The sequence below is a fragment of the Epinephelus fuscoguttatus genome, linkage group LG13 (genome assembly GCF_011397635.1).
Source record: "Epinephelus fuscoguttatus linkage group LG13, E.fuscoguttatus.final_Chr_v1".
NCBI lineage: Eukaryota > Metazoa > Chordata > Actinopteri > Perciformes > Serranidae > Epinephelus > Epinephelus fuscoguttatus.
In genome coordinates, this window is record NC_064764.1 from 17,817,080 (window position 1) to 17,833,222 (window position 16,143).

The following is a 16,143-nucleotide window of genomic DNA, read 5'->3' on the forward strand; positions in this document are numbered from 1 at the left end:
CAGAGGATTAGACGTGCTGGTGGCCGTTTTCAACAAGTGCTGTTATCAATTGAGTGTTGTTAATGAGGAGCTTGTTCCAGTGGAACTATTGTGCTCTGGCCATCTAAGCCTTAACACCAGCCATTCACGGAAAGGACTCCCTCATCTAAGTCGCAGTGGGTGGAAATTGATTTCGATCCTCCAGAGAAGTTGGTCTATATCATTCACTTTTTTTTTTATGGCAAGCTGCAGAGGGAGGCAGATATGAAGTTTGAAAGGCATCAGAGAGGCAGGGTGGGCTATTGTCACGCCCCGGTTCTGCCTCTCCTCTCCACTGCCTCGCCATTCAGTCTGGCACTGCTCTGTTACGATAAGTACTATCACCTCTGGTTTGTGTGTGTGTGTGTGTGTGTGTGTGTGTGTGTGTGTGTGTGTGTGTGTGTGTGTGTGCGTGTGCCAGTGTGGTGAGAAAGTCTCATGCATCTACTGTACCGTCTACTCCAAGACAGTGGGAATTCTTAAAAACTTGCCCCAGTGCAGTTGCATCCATTGAGCTATGAAAATTTGATTGTTGTTTCAGACTCAGAAATCCCACCACTTTGCTGAAATCTGACACACATGCTTTTCAGTAGGAGGATTCTGGTGTTACTCAGAGACAAAAGTATTATATCCTCTCCTGACAATTTAATATAGAACAGTTCCTTCTTAAAAGATGAGAAAACATGTACAACAGAGACAACATCTCCAATAAAAACATTATAGATATAATACACATGTAGACAGAAATAGTGGGTGGGTAAAAAAAAACTTTGAAGGAGCAGAAAAATACATAAGAAAATATCACTAGATTTACAGAGGCACTCCAAGACATGAAATGCCTCTCTCTTTATATATATTATTAGCTGATCTTACCCATGATCCAGCAATCCACAAACACTGATGTAGGCAATATGTTAAAGTCAAACAATTAGTTTAACTTTGAATGCTCAGGATCTGCTGTCAACTGTCTGAGGTATTTATGAACTAAGATGTGTTTTACAGTATTTCACTTTAGAGGACTAAGATTTGAAGACTTCATAAAAGAGATAAGACTTCATAAAAAGCAGATGTCAGGCATGGATATTACATTTCTGACTCAATCTTGGCATTACGGTGTCAGTCTATCCAAGTGGTTCAACTGCTGATTTCCTCCAAGAGCAGCAATCTTGCAATGATGCTTAATTACATTAATGCACATCTCTTGGCATATTATCGACATACACTGCAAACATTCTTATTTATATTTTCTAGGATGTCATACTAGGATACATACACAAATCTATAACCGCCTGAGACCCTGTTTCCTCATGAGGACATCATATTTGGGGTTAACTGCACCTTGATTCTGCTTAGCTTAGACCTGTTGTCCTCATTTGTGGACACTTTTTTTTGTGCCTTCCAGTGGTGGTACAAGCATAATCCACTAATCAATGTAAAAACAAAATGACAGCCATCTCTGCCAAGTCAGTCTGCAGCTGATCCTAACACAAAAGTGGACAAGGTCCAAAACCTGATCACATTTTATGGTTGAAATTTATGAATAATAACGTTTGATAAGACAACAAATTAGACCAATTTTAGCAACAGCAACAAGCTAAGACTGTTAATTAGAAAGTACTCGGTTGAAGACACTGGACATTGGGACTTTAATATCATCTTGTTTGAGGACATTGGGACATAGTCTCATTTGAGGACATTTATTGTCTTGTTTGAGGACACTGGGACGTAGTCTCATTTGAGGACACTGGGACTTTATTATCATCTTGTTTGAGGACATTGGGACGTAGTCTCATTTGAGGACACTGGGACTTTATTATCATCTTGTTTGAGGACATTAGGAAGTAGTTTCGTTTGAGGACATTGGGACTTGATCCTTCCTGGGTGTCCATACATTTACTTCAGTTTTGTCCATTAGCAGAGATTTGGTTTGGGAAACATCAAGTAAAAAGTGAAATGCTTCAGCTTTGGGATAGACTGTGAAGACGTTATATCGGAGACCCACTGAAAATATCTTTCATTGGGACACCTCCCATTGTCATCCCTGGGCTAATGAGATGAAATCATTATTCCGGAACAGGTTACCTGTGATACTCAGGAGATTAGGAGTGAAATGTTTCAAGAAAAATGGTGTCTTTATATATGGTATTAACATGAACCACAAACTTATTGTCTCATAAAGACTAGCCACAGTGTGGAACCTTACCTTAAGTACTATCTAAACAAAAGACAAAGATCTCTATGAACACAGTTGCTCTTAGTAACATTACCATTAGCCTGAGAGACTGGAAGGTTTATCGCCACCCCAGAGGAGGACAGAATTTGTTTGGTTTGTCTTCTTGTTTTACTGTCCTGTATACGAAGACATAAGAAATTTACTTTTCAATAAAATGGCCTCTATCTATGTTGATTTCTTTTGGTTGGATGATCATGAAAAATCTGAGTTTTGTTTCAGCAAGGGGACCTTTTTTTGTAGCTGAATGTCTTTGCAAGGCCTGGGATAGAAGGCAGAGTATTCTGTTTCTGGACTTGAGTAGTTAAATAACACGTACTTTTGATTGTTACTGCAACGTCATTGTAATGGTGTCTTGTAATCCCATGAGGGCCAGGCACATGCCAGTGTGCATGATACAAAAATAAGAAATCAGTCAATCAATCAACCAATCTGCATATCCCTTAGACATCCAACAACTGCACAGCTTTTTCATTTTTATTACATATTTGACATATTTTTATAGCATTTTTCATAGTTTAATTGTAATTTTCTTCTATTCTATATTTATGTCTCTTGATATTTGCAATACTTGTTTTTATTGTTAATTAATTTTCTCTTGATATGTTTATGTTATGCATCAATAACCCAAAGGAAATTCCTTGCACGTAAAAACCTATTGGCAGTTAACAGGAATCTAAATCTAATACCAAAGGTACTTAAAGCGGCCAGAGATTCTTTTAAACATATATTTAGGTTGCCATGCAGCCGCATGATATTGCAAACACTGGGTAATGAATGTTCAGGGACATTTATGATAGAAAGTCCCACAAATTAAATAAAATGGATGAGCCATGTTAAAGGAGAAAATAATTAATTTAAAGTATGCTGCACTTTCATTTGCTGTGACATTTGTCATTGGGTTATTGCATACTGAAGCACATTTAATTAAGCGAACAAAAATGTTTGTTAGACACTTCATCATGAGTGTGTTGATTATAACTTAACATCACAAGAATGACCACCTCATAACTATGGAAAAATGATCTTGCAGACTGAGAGAACTTCTCAAGCGCTTCATCGTGCTTCAGTAGTTAGTAGTAAAATGTGCAATAAGCTTCAAAGTTTCAACACACTGATGGAAGTGTAGCAGCTGATATCTGCCCTCTTTGGTCCCGTACAGATTTCCTTTTTTACAGGAAGTATCTTCACAAAACAGATGAGCACAGCTGCTGGGGACAGATATGCGTCTATTTCACTGGTTTTTCTCATATTGCCCACCACAGGCTACAGGTCAATACAAATGGTAAGCATGTATTGGCTCATTTGAGGGAGAGCAGGCATTTCTTTTTTTTTTCCTCATTCCTTTGCCCTATCAGTCCAGATCATTTCCAAAAGACAGGGGAAGAAAATGATATGGGCTGACCAACAGTGGGAAGGGGAGCAAGAAAATGTATCTGTCAGTCAAACAAGGAGACAGGTTTTAACCCGGCCTACAATTACACACACACACATACACACCTCCAAACGCGTTCTTACAGACAGGGATGCAACCAATTGCTTCAGTCAATTTGAGGAAGGGTAGGTTTAAAATGAATGTCACTACAGCAAAGAGAAAGTTTTGATGCAGCATTTCCTATCAGTTACAACAACACAATACACACATACAGTATACACATGCACACGCATAAAAACCTGTATAGAAATACACACAAACATGACACATCATCAACCTCTGACTATCATCCGTTGCTTATTTTCCCTGCAAAAGGATGGAGAATCATTAATTTTCAGGTGCCGCTGTCCCCGTATCTCACACACTCTTTTTCTTTCTCACACACGCACTGACAAGCAATCCATTTGGTGACTGTTGCAGTTGGGAGAAGAAACTGAAATACTGATATTAGGTAAACACTGAAAACATATACTGGGCTTCACTGGTGGTTGTAGAAACCCCAGAGTGGGGATCACAACCTGATTTACAGGCCTTACGGTGGATTTGACTCTAGCACAGACTTCCCTCTGGCATTCTCCGCACATAACAAAAAGAAAGGTGGAGGAAATGTAAAAAGTAAGCCGCAGAAAATCGCTTCCGATATTGGTGAGGAAAAGATTTGTTGGGACTCTTAAATTTCCTTTTGTCGGCTGAAGCAAGCTCCTCCTCTCTGCTGTCTGTAGCTTTCAAACTAGTTCCTGGTCAAACTCTTTCACCCCATTTTCCTTCTCTAACCTTTCTCCTCAGGAATTCTTTCCCTCAACGGTCTCACTTCCCACCCCGCACTGTCCTTCTTCGTGTCAAATTAAAGTGATGGAAATGAACTTGAGGGGACGCTAATTGCAATTGTCAATCCAATCTAGGCCGAGGCTGAAAGACAGGGGCTCCCTAGCACTTCATCAGTCTTCATTAATATTGAAGGAGTTTGCTGAGGAGCAGGGGGCCAACGTAATCTGCACTCATCTAACAGTGCACCAACAATTAGGAAGCTGGGGAGGGCACCAATGGTGCCTGAGGGACAAATATGCCAGTCAAGAAGAAGTATGAAGAAAGATGTCAGAAGACGGGGATGGAGTGCAGGAGTAGATGCTGCTTTCAAATGCTGTGGGAAATAGCTTGCGAAAGCAATTTCATTTGTAACGTTTGCCCTACAGTAAGCTGCATATGAATGACCTATCAGGAGGTAATAGAATAGATGGCAGCAGCATGAATTTCCCTTTTTTTCATACATGCACAGCAATAAAACTTTATATATCTTACTATATAATGACGAAAACTCTGTGTGTGGGTGTGTTTGTGTGTCTGTTCCACATTTTTCTCCTCACTGACTTGGTCAGAGGATGAGAATGAAGCAATATTACATCAACTGGCCAAAGGGGGGCACTAAAGCAACCGACTGAAATAGCAAACTTTGAATGGGCATATCTCATGCCCCATATGTCGGAGAGACATGAAACTTTGCACAGAGATGCCTCTCCTCATGAAGAACAAATTTGCCTCAAGAACCCATAACTTCCGGTTATATAGATTTTCCACCATTTTGAAATTTTGAAAAACACTTAAAATCGATCTCTTCCTAGGAAGTTTGACCGATCTGCATGAAACTCGGTGAACATAATCTAGGGACCAATATCTAAAGTTCCCTCTTGGCAAAAGTTGGAAAACTTACTAAAACTGAGCTTCTATAAGGCAATGAATATTGTGGAGGGCGTGGCTCATCACATAAAGGTGTATAACATCTCAAGGGTTTCACCGATCACCACGCAACTTTGTAGGCACATGGCCACACATCATCTGAGGGGACCCCTCCATTATTGACCCGCTCAAACAAAATGGGGGCGCTAGAGAGCTAATTTCTTATCTAGGCCTAACCGCCATATCGATTTTTACTAAACTTGGTAGATATGTAGAACAGGACGCCTCAAGGTGACTGGAGAAATGTAACTCTAATTGGCAACTGGGTGGCGCTATAAGAACAGAAAAATGCTTAAATATGGCTGAAATGCGACTGATCGCTGTGGTTCCCCCTATGTTTTTTTATTTATTTATTTTTATTTTATTTATTTTTTTTTTGGTATGGCTAAGTCATGGTATGGTATGCTGTACAATCATGGAAACTGTCAGTGTGTCATTCTGTCTTTCCCATGTTTTTCAAAAACTCTGTCTGAATACATACACGTGTAGTGCTTGGGCCTATCGTCTTTACGCTATACATGCTCCCTCTCAGAGATGTCATCAGCAATTTTGAAGGTATCTCATACCATATGTATGCAGATGACCTCCAGTTATATTTTTCTTTTAACCCTGATAGGACCGATGGAATTGACTCAAAGTACGATTGTATGAATGTAATTAAGGACTGGATGTCTTCTAACTCCCTTCAGTTGAATGCAGCTAAAACTGAGATTTTAATTACTGGACCTGACGCCTCAGCATCTAAAGTGGCCAGCTGCTTAGGGTCCCTCGGTGCAAATGTGCGCCTCAAGTTGAGAAACCTTGGGGTCACATTTGATCAGGCCATGCTCTTCGATGACCACATCAAAACTGTCACTCGCTCCTGCTTTTTCCACCTCAAAAACATTTCCAAACTCCATGTTAACTTATTCCGAGCTAGAAATGATCATCCATGTTTTTATTTCCTCACGTCTAGATTACTGTAATTCTCTTTTCACCTGTCTCAATAAAACTTCATTAGACCGCCTCCAGCTGGTCCAGAACGCTGCCGCCAGGCTTCTGTCCAGATCTCATAAGTTCACTCACATCACTCCAGTCCTGGCATCCTGGCATCTAACCATCACTTACAGAGCCCTCCATGGTCAAGCACCTGCATACTTGACGGATCTGGTGTCCTTTCATTGTCCTGTCAGGTCACTGCGGTCCGCTGAAGGCCACCTACCTACTGTCCCTCACACAAGATTAAAGACGAAAGGTGACAGAGCCTTTAAGGCTGTTGCACCAAAATGGTGGAATGCACCTCATGAGCTGAGAGCGGCCTGTTCCGTGGACATTTTTAAAAAGCAGTTAAAAACACATCTGTTTAAGTATGCGTTCCATTAATTGTCCATTGTATCATCTCTGTATTTCGCTGCACTTCACTTTTTAATTGTTTTTGTGTATTTTGCATTGTTTCTGTTATTGTATTTTTGTATTTTATCTTGTGAAGCACTTTGTGAGTCCTCTCTGTGAGAAGTGCTATATAAATAAAATTTACTTACTTACTTACATTGCTCTTCTTAATGGGTACAGTTGACGATTTAATCTGCAATTTCCTATGACCTGTATCCCAAACACACACCGTGTGAAACTGCACGTTGGCAACTGTGCACTCAATGGGTATGGACTAGTTTTTAAAATAATCATGTACAATATTATAACTCAACATTTAAAACTAGACTTTATATATTACTGTTGACCTGAATGAACAAACCCCTTAACAGTGTCAACAAAAATGTCAAATAATAAGAAAGGTACTATCTGTTGCTGATTTATGGTGTAATATCGTATTTGTATTTTACAGGTGTTGCCTTTACGGCGTCCAACCCTTTACACTCAGCTTTTGTCACAATCATAACTTGTATTCTTCTTTTACAATCCCCGCACGCATAAATTGTAACTCTGATATATTTCTGACAGGCCCCCGAAGGCTGCATAATGTTAATTTGTTAGGTTGACTCAATCACAATTTATGAACCAGCAATCAGTCTGTCATTGTGAGTGCAGCTTACAGTTTGAAAGGTAGGAGTACATCAAAATAAATCTGGTGAGGGTAGAAAGATGGGACTGATGATTTGGTCATGCATTTTAGGGCCCTGCCCCACACACACACACACACACACACACACACATACATATAGGCACACACATGCAATGCCAATACATGTGGCAACTGGTCATTCCACAGAAGGGTTTTCAGATGGTTGTTGTCCACAGACCCAGATGGTCAGTCCACCTCCTCTGGCAAGGCTATGCTTTACCAAGTGAGCTATAAAGTCATCATAATAGAGCAGTTAGGCTCTGTTGCTGTTTATTTTTGCAGTTTGGGGCTATGCAAAATAATTTTTTCTTCAACCCAGTACCTGTAGGATGGAGGCTTTCTTTTTATCAAATATCCTCCTTTACATAACCTTCAACTTGCAAACACTGATGAACTTGCGGTACACCTTGTTACATAATACTGTACGTCTGTGATGGTGCTCGCTCGCGCTACTAGCAAACAAAACATGTGATCATGATCCCGGAAGTTATTAATCTTCCCATTGCAGCATAGAACAGCTTGGGTCGGACCTACTGCACTCTAGCTTTCCCTTGGCCCTACATGCAGCATTTCAAAAATACTTTTATTGCCTGCATTATGTTACATCTTGAATTGCTTACCCCCGAATCCCTATTAACCAACTGGCCCCTTCAAATCAAAGCAGGGTCAAGGCACGTTGGACTGAAAGAACATAGAGAGAGGTCACTTCTGCTGCCTCCCTCTATCCGAGCTACTCTCTCCCATCCCATAGAAAAATAATGAATAAAATGAAATGAATGTATTTTTTATTATGTTGATAACCTTGTTAAAAAAAAAAACACTAACTGAAGTAAGCAGACATCTTTAATCTCAAGTAACCCTTTAGTTTGCATTATGCCTGCTTACTAATGCACTCACAGTGTTTTCCATCTGGTATGCATCACTGTGACAAACAAGCGTTGGGTCAAGTGAACACTTCACACAAGTGTGAAGGCCACATTAACAGACCATCATCGTCATTGCCTAGAAGCTTCCTTTAGCACATAGGTGTTATGGCATGAGACAGCCATATGCAGGAAAGAAAGATGAACATGATCACGAAGCCAACTGCGTTTGTTTGTGGTTGTGCTGTTTTGGACCACATTATATATATTATATTATATTATATCTATCTTACTATATAATGACGAAAACTCTATCTGTGTGTGGGTGTGTCTGTTCCACATGTTTCTCCTCACTGACTTGGTCAATCCATGTGAAATTTGGCACAGTGGTAGAGGGTAATGGGAGGATGCTAATGAAGCAATATTACATCAATTGGCCAAAGGGGGGTGCTATAGCAACTGATTGAAATCGCAAACTTTGAATGGGCATATATCATGCCCCGTATGTCGTAGAGACGTGAAACTTTGCACAGAGATGCCTCTCCTCATGAGGAACAAATTTGCCTCAGAACCCATAACTTCCAGTTATACAGATTTTCCGCCATTTTGAATTTTTTGAAAAACACTTAAAATCGATCTCTTCCTAGGAAGTTTGACCGATCTGCATGAAACTCGGTGAACATAATCTAGGGACCAATATCTAAAGTTCCCTCTTGGCAAAAGTTGGAAAACTTACTAAAACTGAGCTTCGATAAGGCAATGACTTTAACTATCTGCCTTTCAGCGTGCTACCTCAACTACTAATGTAAAGTTGGGGGCTTTTTTTGGCTATATTTGACAGGACAGTGAAGCATGACAGGATGGATGAGAGAGAGCAAGGAAGACTTGCAGCAAAGAACGAAGGCTGGATTCCAACCCCCACCACTGCAACAAGGGCTAGCCGCACCTCAGTCAACGCAACATATAAACACTCTACCTCAACTACTAATGTACAGTTTTAGCCCACTAACTATCCCACTATTGGCAGTGGTACTTTCAATAAAGCAATCGTACTATCAAATCCACAAAAACTCTGTCTGAATACATTGCTCTTCTTAATGGGTTCAGTTGACTATTTATTCTGCAATCTCCTATGACCTGTATCCCAAACACACACCATGTGAAACTGTACGTGGGCAACTGTGCACTCAATGGGTACGGACTAGTAATAGTTTATTCTAGCTCATCACCTTGTAGAGGAAGATTAAAAAAAGGAAGAAGAAGAAAGCAAGTGGATGAATGTGATTAATGGAAAGAAAAGAAGGAGGTTGTAATGGAGGTATTCACGTGAATATACAATGTTTGTTGTCCTGCTAGCTTCATTTACATTTTCTCTACTCTTGCCAGACACTAATAACACAAGGCCTGTTGGAAATCAAAATGTTTCCATTTGTAAATGATAATTCCATAATTTATTAGCAGCACGAGGAGGGGAGTCAGCGAATCGGCGCTGGGCTGATAAACAATCTGATCACTGCATTAATATTGGGAGGAAAATGACATGTTTACTAATGGTTGCGATGGCAAGACAAACAATCCGACTGTGTGACTGTGGGTTCCTACTGGGATTGGGAAGAGGGGAGGAGAGGGAAAAATTAATATTTCATAATCACAGATCAGTTTATGAGCACACGCGTGGAAGTGACATGAGGGAAAAGAGGAGACGCCAAAGTGTGTGTTTGCCTTCCTCTGCGTGCCATTCACAAAACAGAAAACGTCACATGTTGTGCTGGCCGCAACTTGTCATTTCAATCTCTTAATGTGCATGTACTCAGTATGCAAATATACGCTCTGCTCACGATATGAGGGACAGATTCAAAAGGAATGAGAATATGGATTTGGGAGTGATTTAAACGCTGACGATGTAAGCAGTGCGTGTGGTTAAAGCTCACTGTCGTGCTGTTGGTTTGAATGTGCATAATGGGGGGGGGGAGTGGGGAGAAAGCCTCAGTGCTGAAATGCAGTTATTAATCACAGTGCGAGCGTTGATTCATCTGTCGTGGAGGCAGTTTGGAAGATGGACTCTATTTACTGCTAAAGCTGTTTGAGGGGCTTTGGGAGGCAGCCATCAATCTCTTGGCTATCTTGAAAAGAAAGAGCCAATGCACAGGCATCAGTTTCAATCACCTCCCAGAGACAGGTGGTATGGTAAGCTGCTGCACAATAGGTTTTTTTTCTACTTCTTCACTCCTTCCCTTCTTCTCTACCTCAAGGTGAAGTTCTTCCCTCCCTGGGGAACCATGTTATTAATGTGTTTTATCATAATAATAATAATATTCTCTAAAAATACACACTGCACCCTGCCCTCTTGCTCCCCTGCTGTTTGGCACCCTGCATTCCTAATTAGCATCTTCAATTAACCCATGTTAATTGCCAAGCGTGGAAAGGTGGAGGAACCTGGCAAGTTGGTGCCACAGGGAGTTGTTTTGTAAATGAGTGGTGGTGTAATGTAGTAGTGGGCAGGTAAAAAGGGGATTGTAGTCAAAAGCACCTTTAACCTCAACCTGCGAAGACTGGGCTGTATGTAATAGTGGCTTGTGTAGATGGCATGTTGCTAAAAGGTGGGGGTGTGAATGTTGTTTTGAAATACAAATTGGTTCTGTGTAGTTAAACAGCAATCACACTTGGTTGTGAACTGCATCCCTTTCCCCCCTCACGATATTTTTTCATCCCAGTCAGTGGGGCCGATTACCTCTGCAGGGGTCTAATGGTAGCACTTTGCCATCTATTGCTGTCTCTTTCTTAATATCATCTTGGTTTTGTTTTGCATCGCAGGGGGTGTTGTCAGTATTGCTCTGCACAATGCCGAACACTTAATGACTGTCTTTGATTTGCTGCTTTGATCAGTCTTGATTTTTGTTGCCCATACAAACTAAATACCCGAGAGAAAATAAGCTACAACATTAATTTTACCTGATGTAAACAAACCATTTCGCCACATTAACTTCAAATCATCACTGTAAGGAGAAAAATATTAAAATAAAGGGGGGAAAAAAAAGCACAGCTTGCCTCGTTGGGGGGATTGCCTTCTCTGTAAAGCCTCTGGAGCCCAGTTCATTCGCACAGCAATACCAACACATGAATGCAGTCAGCACTTTAGCGTAACACCAGGGGAGCTCCCCAGACCCCCAGATAAACTGGAATCAATTGGAGTTGGATGGTGTTAGCAGTGCAGAGTGCTGCCAGAATGGTCGAGGGTGATGTTCTTGAAAAGTGGGAGGCCAACAAAGGTCAGCAGCAGCAGCTGACTTTACCAAAAAAACATGCAGTTTTTTCTTCTTTTTTTCAGTAACCGTAACTTCTCCTGCCTCCCTCTGACCTCTCATTACCACGCTATTACTGCTCTGGCCCCTGAAGGACTGCGGCCTGTCATCTCCCACTACTGCATTTGTATATGTATGCATGTGTCCATCAAAACAGAATAAGAGTAAGCAAGTCCGCCTCAGATCTGCCTGTAGGCGACATATGCAGCAACCCACAGGCGGAGGTGCCAATATTGCCCCCTCCCTGCCCCTCATCTGACCCCCTTTGTGATGTGTTCCTAGGCACGACTGTTTGGTGTGCTTTTTGTGGGTATGTGCTGTTTGTGTAATTTCTTTTGTGTGTGACGTTCTTTTGTACGTAATTTCACCATGTTGTATTGTAATGTATCATATGATATTTGTGGTGGGGGGTGGGGCAAGTTTGCCTAGGGCACCAAACATGCTAGGTCCAGCACTGCACCTCAGCTCCCTCGTCCAAACAACATGTACCTCATTAGCATCAGAGAACAACATTCACCTTAGCCTCCACTCTTTCATTTACCACATCTCACTGCTGCCTATGGATACTGCTGAAATAACGTTACTCCATGTCACACCTGACCCTCTCCTTCACAGTGTGAATTACTTGTTTCACATAATCAGTCGCAAAATAAGAGGATTTAAAAAGAGAAAAAAAAAAAATCTCCTAAATATCTTAACATTTTCCGAACGTGTTCGGAAAGATAGGGATTCATGTTCAGCGCAACAGCACTTCTCCTTCCCTGTCTATGAATCACTTAATCAAAAAGGAGATTAGCCAGATCAAGTTATTTGGATTTTGATTATTCTATGCCTCAGATCACAATGGCGCAAGCGCACAATCAGTTAGACACTCTGAGAGGAGAGGAAGTCTGATTACCCCCGATTAGAGCAACATTCCTCGCCGCTTATCATTGGATATGTAGACACTAATCTGAGTGCTGATTGGTTGGAAGGGATCTGCACAGGGGCATTCTCTCGGTGACAAGGTCAAATGAGAAAGGAGTACTGAAAAAGTTCACATTCTGAAGTTTTTAACTCAGAGTTAGAAACTGCTTGTACAAATAATGGAAGAGGTGGATGTTTGGAGAGTTATTCTTATGCACTGAAATCTAGACGTATTGTAGAAAGTACTGTAATATATATACTGATATATATATGATATATATCTTACACTCTGAAATGTAACAGGGCTAGCACCTTTCAAACTTCTGTCTACTTGAAATGATTTTGCATTTCTTGCTTTTCACGCAAGCTGAGACTGTCAGTGACATCTGGGTGAAGTTACATGTTGATTGTCTGACAACATGTCACTGAAGTTTTTTACATGAATCAAGCATATTGACCTATCTCTGGTAAGTTTCAAGTTAAGAATTGAATTACATTTCACAACCAGTTTACTGTATCATTTTGTCTAGTCCTTACTCTGAGGAAGGTCAGGTCGCGACTGCGGTCGATGCTTGTGATCTCGAGATTGCCCATTACGACTTCACAGTTCTCGTAGTATTTCCTCAGAGTGCGGTACTGCTGTTCCAGGTCCGACAGGGTGCTCAGCTTGTTCTCTGTACCAGCACATACTGGGGAAAATAAGAGACAGGGACAGAGGAATAAGACAACGTTAATAAAGTCATATTAGCTAAAGCAGGGATTGATATGGAAAGCAATCACACAGACACTGAGTGAGTCCCACTTTGGTTTCCAACAGCTTGAAGCTTGATAATGAACACCACAGCCCTGCTCACCTCGATGTGATTTTGAATGTACTCTTACAAGACTGCCAACAAAAATAGCATGTGCATTCCAAAGTTTGCTTTCTTCCATAGATTAAAAGAAAAGCAACTACAGTATGGGAACATGCATTTCATATACAAAAAGCTGGTTTGTGCAGCATGCCAGATTTGTGGTACAAAAAAAATCATTCTGATACAGTGTAGTGTAAACATGAGCCCACAGACAGTGAGCTGCAGCACCTGCTCAGCTGGCCTGGTCATGTAAGACTAAGGAGTCGCCGGACCTCTCTGCACCCCAACCACAACTCACATCACCCCTCGGGGCACATGAAAGCTCTTTAGCGCCTAGCTGGGCTGCTCACATGACAAGTAATTAAACAGGCCTGCTCCCACCCATCACACACCTTGCCGCCCTCCTCCCCATGACGACACAAGCCATCTGCCCAATCAGCTGTTACTGCCCACTCTAGCATGAAAACACACACACACACACACACACACACACACACACTCACACATGAATACATGGACACCGAAAAAAAAAAAGCACATAAATCCCAATATCTGTGTGGAATGAAAACACACACACACACACACACACACACACACACACACTCACACATGAATACATGGACACCGACTGAGGAAAAAAAGCACATAAATCCCAATGTCTGTGTGGAATCAGACAGCTTTGTGTACAAACCAGTGCTGGGTAAGGGTTACTTTAAAAGTAATCAAAGTACTTTACTGCATTACTTTTTAAAAAAGTAACCAGTTACTTTACTGCGTTACTCCCTGAGTAAAATAACTCAAGTACTTTTAAAATACTTCCAATGTTACTCCCTGAGAAAAGTAACTCAAGCACTTTTAAAGTACTTTTGAGTATTCTACATTTCCTATTGGGCAATGGACCACAGGGTGCTATGCCTACATTTTTTTGTCTCCAAAATTAAAGTTATGGACCATTTGCCCTTCACTGAGATCCAGTTCTCCCATCACAGCCGTCACTTTGACCAGTAGAAACACAGAACGATCTGCTGCTGTAGACAACTGTATGACAACAACACCCCAGCACTTTTAATATTTCCTCTAGGGATGTTACCACACAGAGTAAAAGGGGGAAATGATGGTGTGAAACAACAGAGGCACTTTTACTGTCATTAGCATCAAGCTAGCAAACAATGGTATATCCTCATGGTGGGACATAAAGTAATAACATTAACAAATAGCGGCGGGGCTTTTATTCACCACAACTGCAGAGGCTCCCAGCTTCATTTGAATCAAACTACATTATAGACGGTCCGTTATTTATTAATCCCTCTGTGTGTGTTTTTTTAAGATTTTTTTTGGGCATTTTTAGCCTTTAATGGACAGGACAGTTAAGTGTGAAAGGGGGAGAGAGAGAGGGGATGACATGCAGCAAAGGGCCACAGGCTGGACTCGAACCCGGGCCGCTGCGGCAACAGCCTTGTACATGCTCCATCCACTAAGCCACCGACGCCCCCCCCTCTGTGTGTTTATATATTTACTTTTTATCCGCTCCGTTGTCTTTGTAGAGTTAACATATCGCACTGTCATTTCAAACTCAACACTTCCTGATTTTCCGTGGACAATGGCAGCATTTCTTCTACCACGTAGTGAGCCACAAGCTTCATGGCTTCTTTTGGACTGATAGGTTTAACATTATCTCCGTTATTAGAACCAAAAGACAGTCATTGCTGTTTAGGACCAACGTTCTAAAAGTAACGGAAGTAACTGATGGCTTGTAGAAAATGTACTCAAGTATTTAATTACTCAAACAACAAAGTAACGCGTTAGGTTACTCGTTACTGCAAAAAGTAATCAAAGTAATCAAAGGTATAACGCGTTATACCCAACTGGTACAAACCAAAACAACAATCAACCAACAACCCCCTGCAACGTTTGCTTCTGAAGATTTTGGTGAAGATTTCAAGCATTATATGCCCTCACTGTTTTAATCTTAGTATATTCTGTAAAAAGCTGTGGGATTGCTGCCAAATTAAAGGTATACTATAAAGAATTGTGGGTTACTGTTTGCAAACAGTATCTCCAGCAGAAGTGCAAGTGACAGCCAACCTCAGATTCCCTCTTGCAGGCTATGTTTGCCGTTCTATCTTGCTGTGTCCTGGATTTTCAAGTGTCTTCTTGGATGCATGCTGCTTACGGTTTGGCACCTGGTCACTACCTTTTAATAAGCTCCCTACTTTCAGTATTCACAATTTTAACCCCAGCCCTAACCCTTTTCCAAAGTAAAGCGGGTTAATCTGAATCATTTTTATTTGAATGAATGCCATCTGTCTCCATTAAGCGATTTGCCCCAAGCAAATAAGGGGCTTTTTTTATGAATAATGCTCTGTCAGCTGTCCACACCTGAAAAAAAAAATCTTCCAAAAAGCAACCAAATTATGCAAACACTGTGCTGGCCTTACATTACGTACCATCCCATCCAGGCTCTCCAAAGCTCTCTGAACTGGAGCTTTTGGGGTTAGACAGAATGGCACTTTAAGGATGAAGGACGAAACTGAATGATTGATTGAAATATTTGTTTTAATTCAGTTAGTTATTTGCCTGTTCCAACTTGTAAAAATACTTCTGAGAAAATACTTTCTATTTAATTAATTGAGCAGGAAATGGCTGCTTAACATTTCTATCCACCTGCTGATAATCTGAATCCACCTCTGCAAAGCTGCGCTCCCATTGGCTGCCTCTCTCAGCTTTTTGTGTCTCTCTTAC

At 41.1% G+C, this 16,143-nt stretch overlaps 1 protein-coding gene across 2 annotated transcripts in view; it reads right to left on the minus strand.

Annotated features, from left to right (window-relative positions):
- LOC125900168 (receptor tyrosine-protein kinase erbB-4-like) overlaps positions 1-16,143 on the minus strand; it is a 479,428-nt gene that overhangs the window by 245,863 nt on the left and 217,422 nt on the right. For both annotated transcript variants that reach the window (XM_049595048.1, XM_049595047.1), the window contains exon 2: positions 13,085-13,236. In XM_049595048.1, the coding sequence (XP_049451005.1) occupies positions 13,085-13,236 (152 nt within the window). The remainder of the gene's footprint in view (positions 1-13,084; positions 13,237-16,143) is intronic.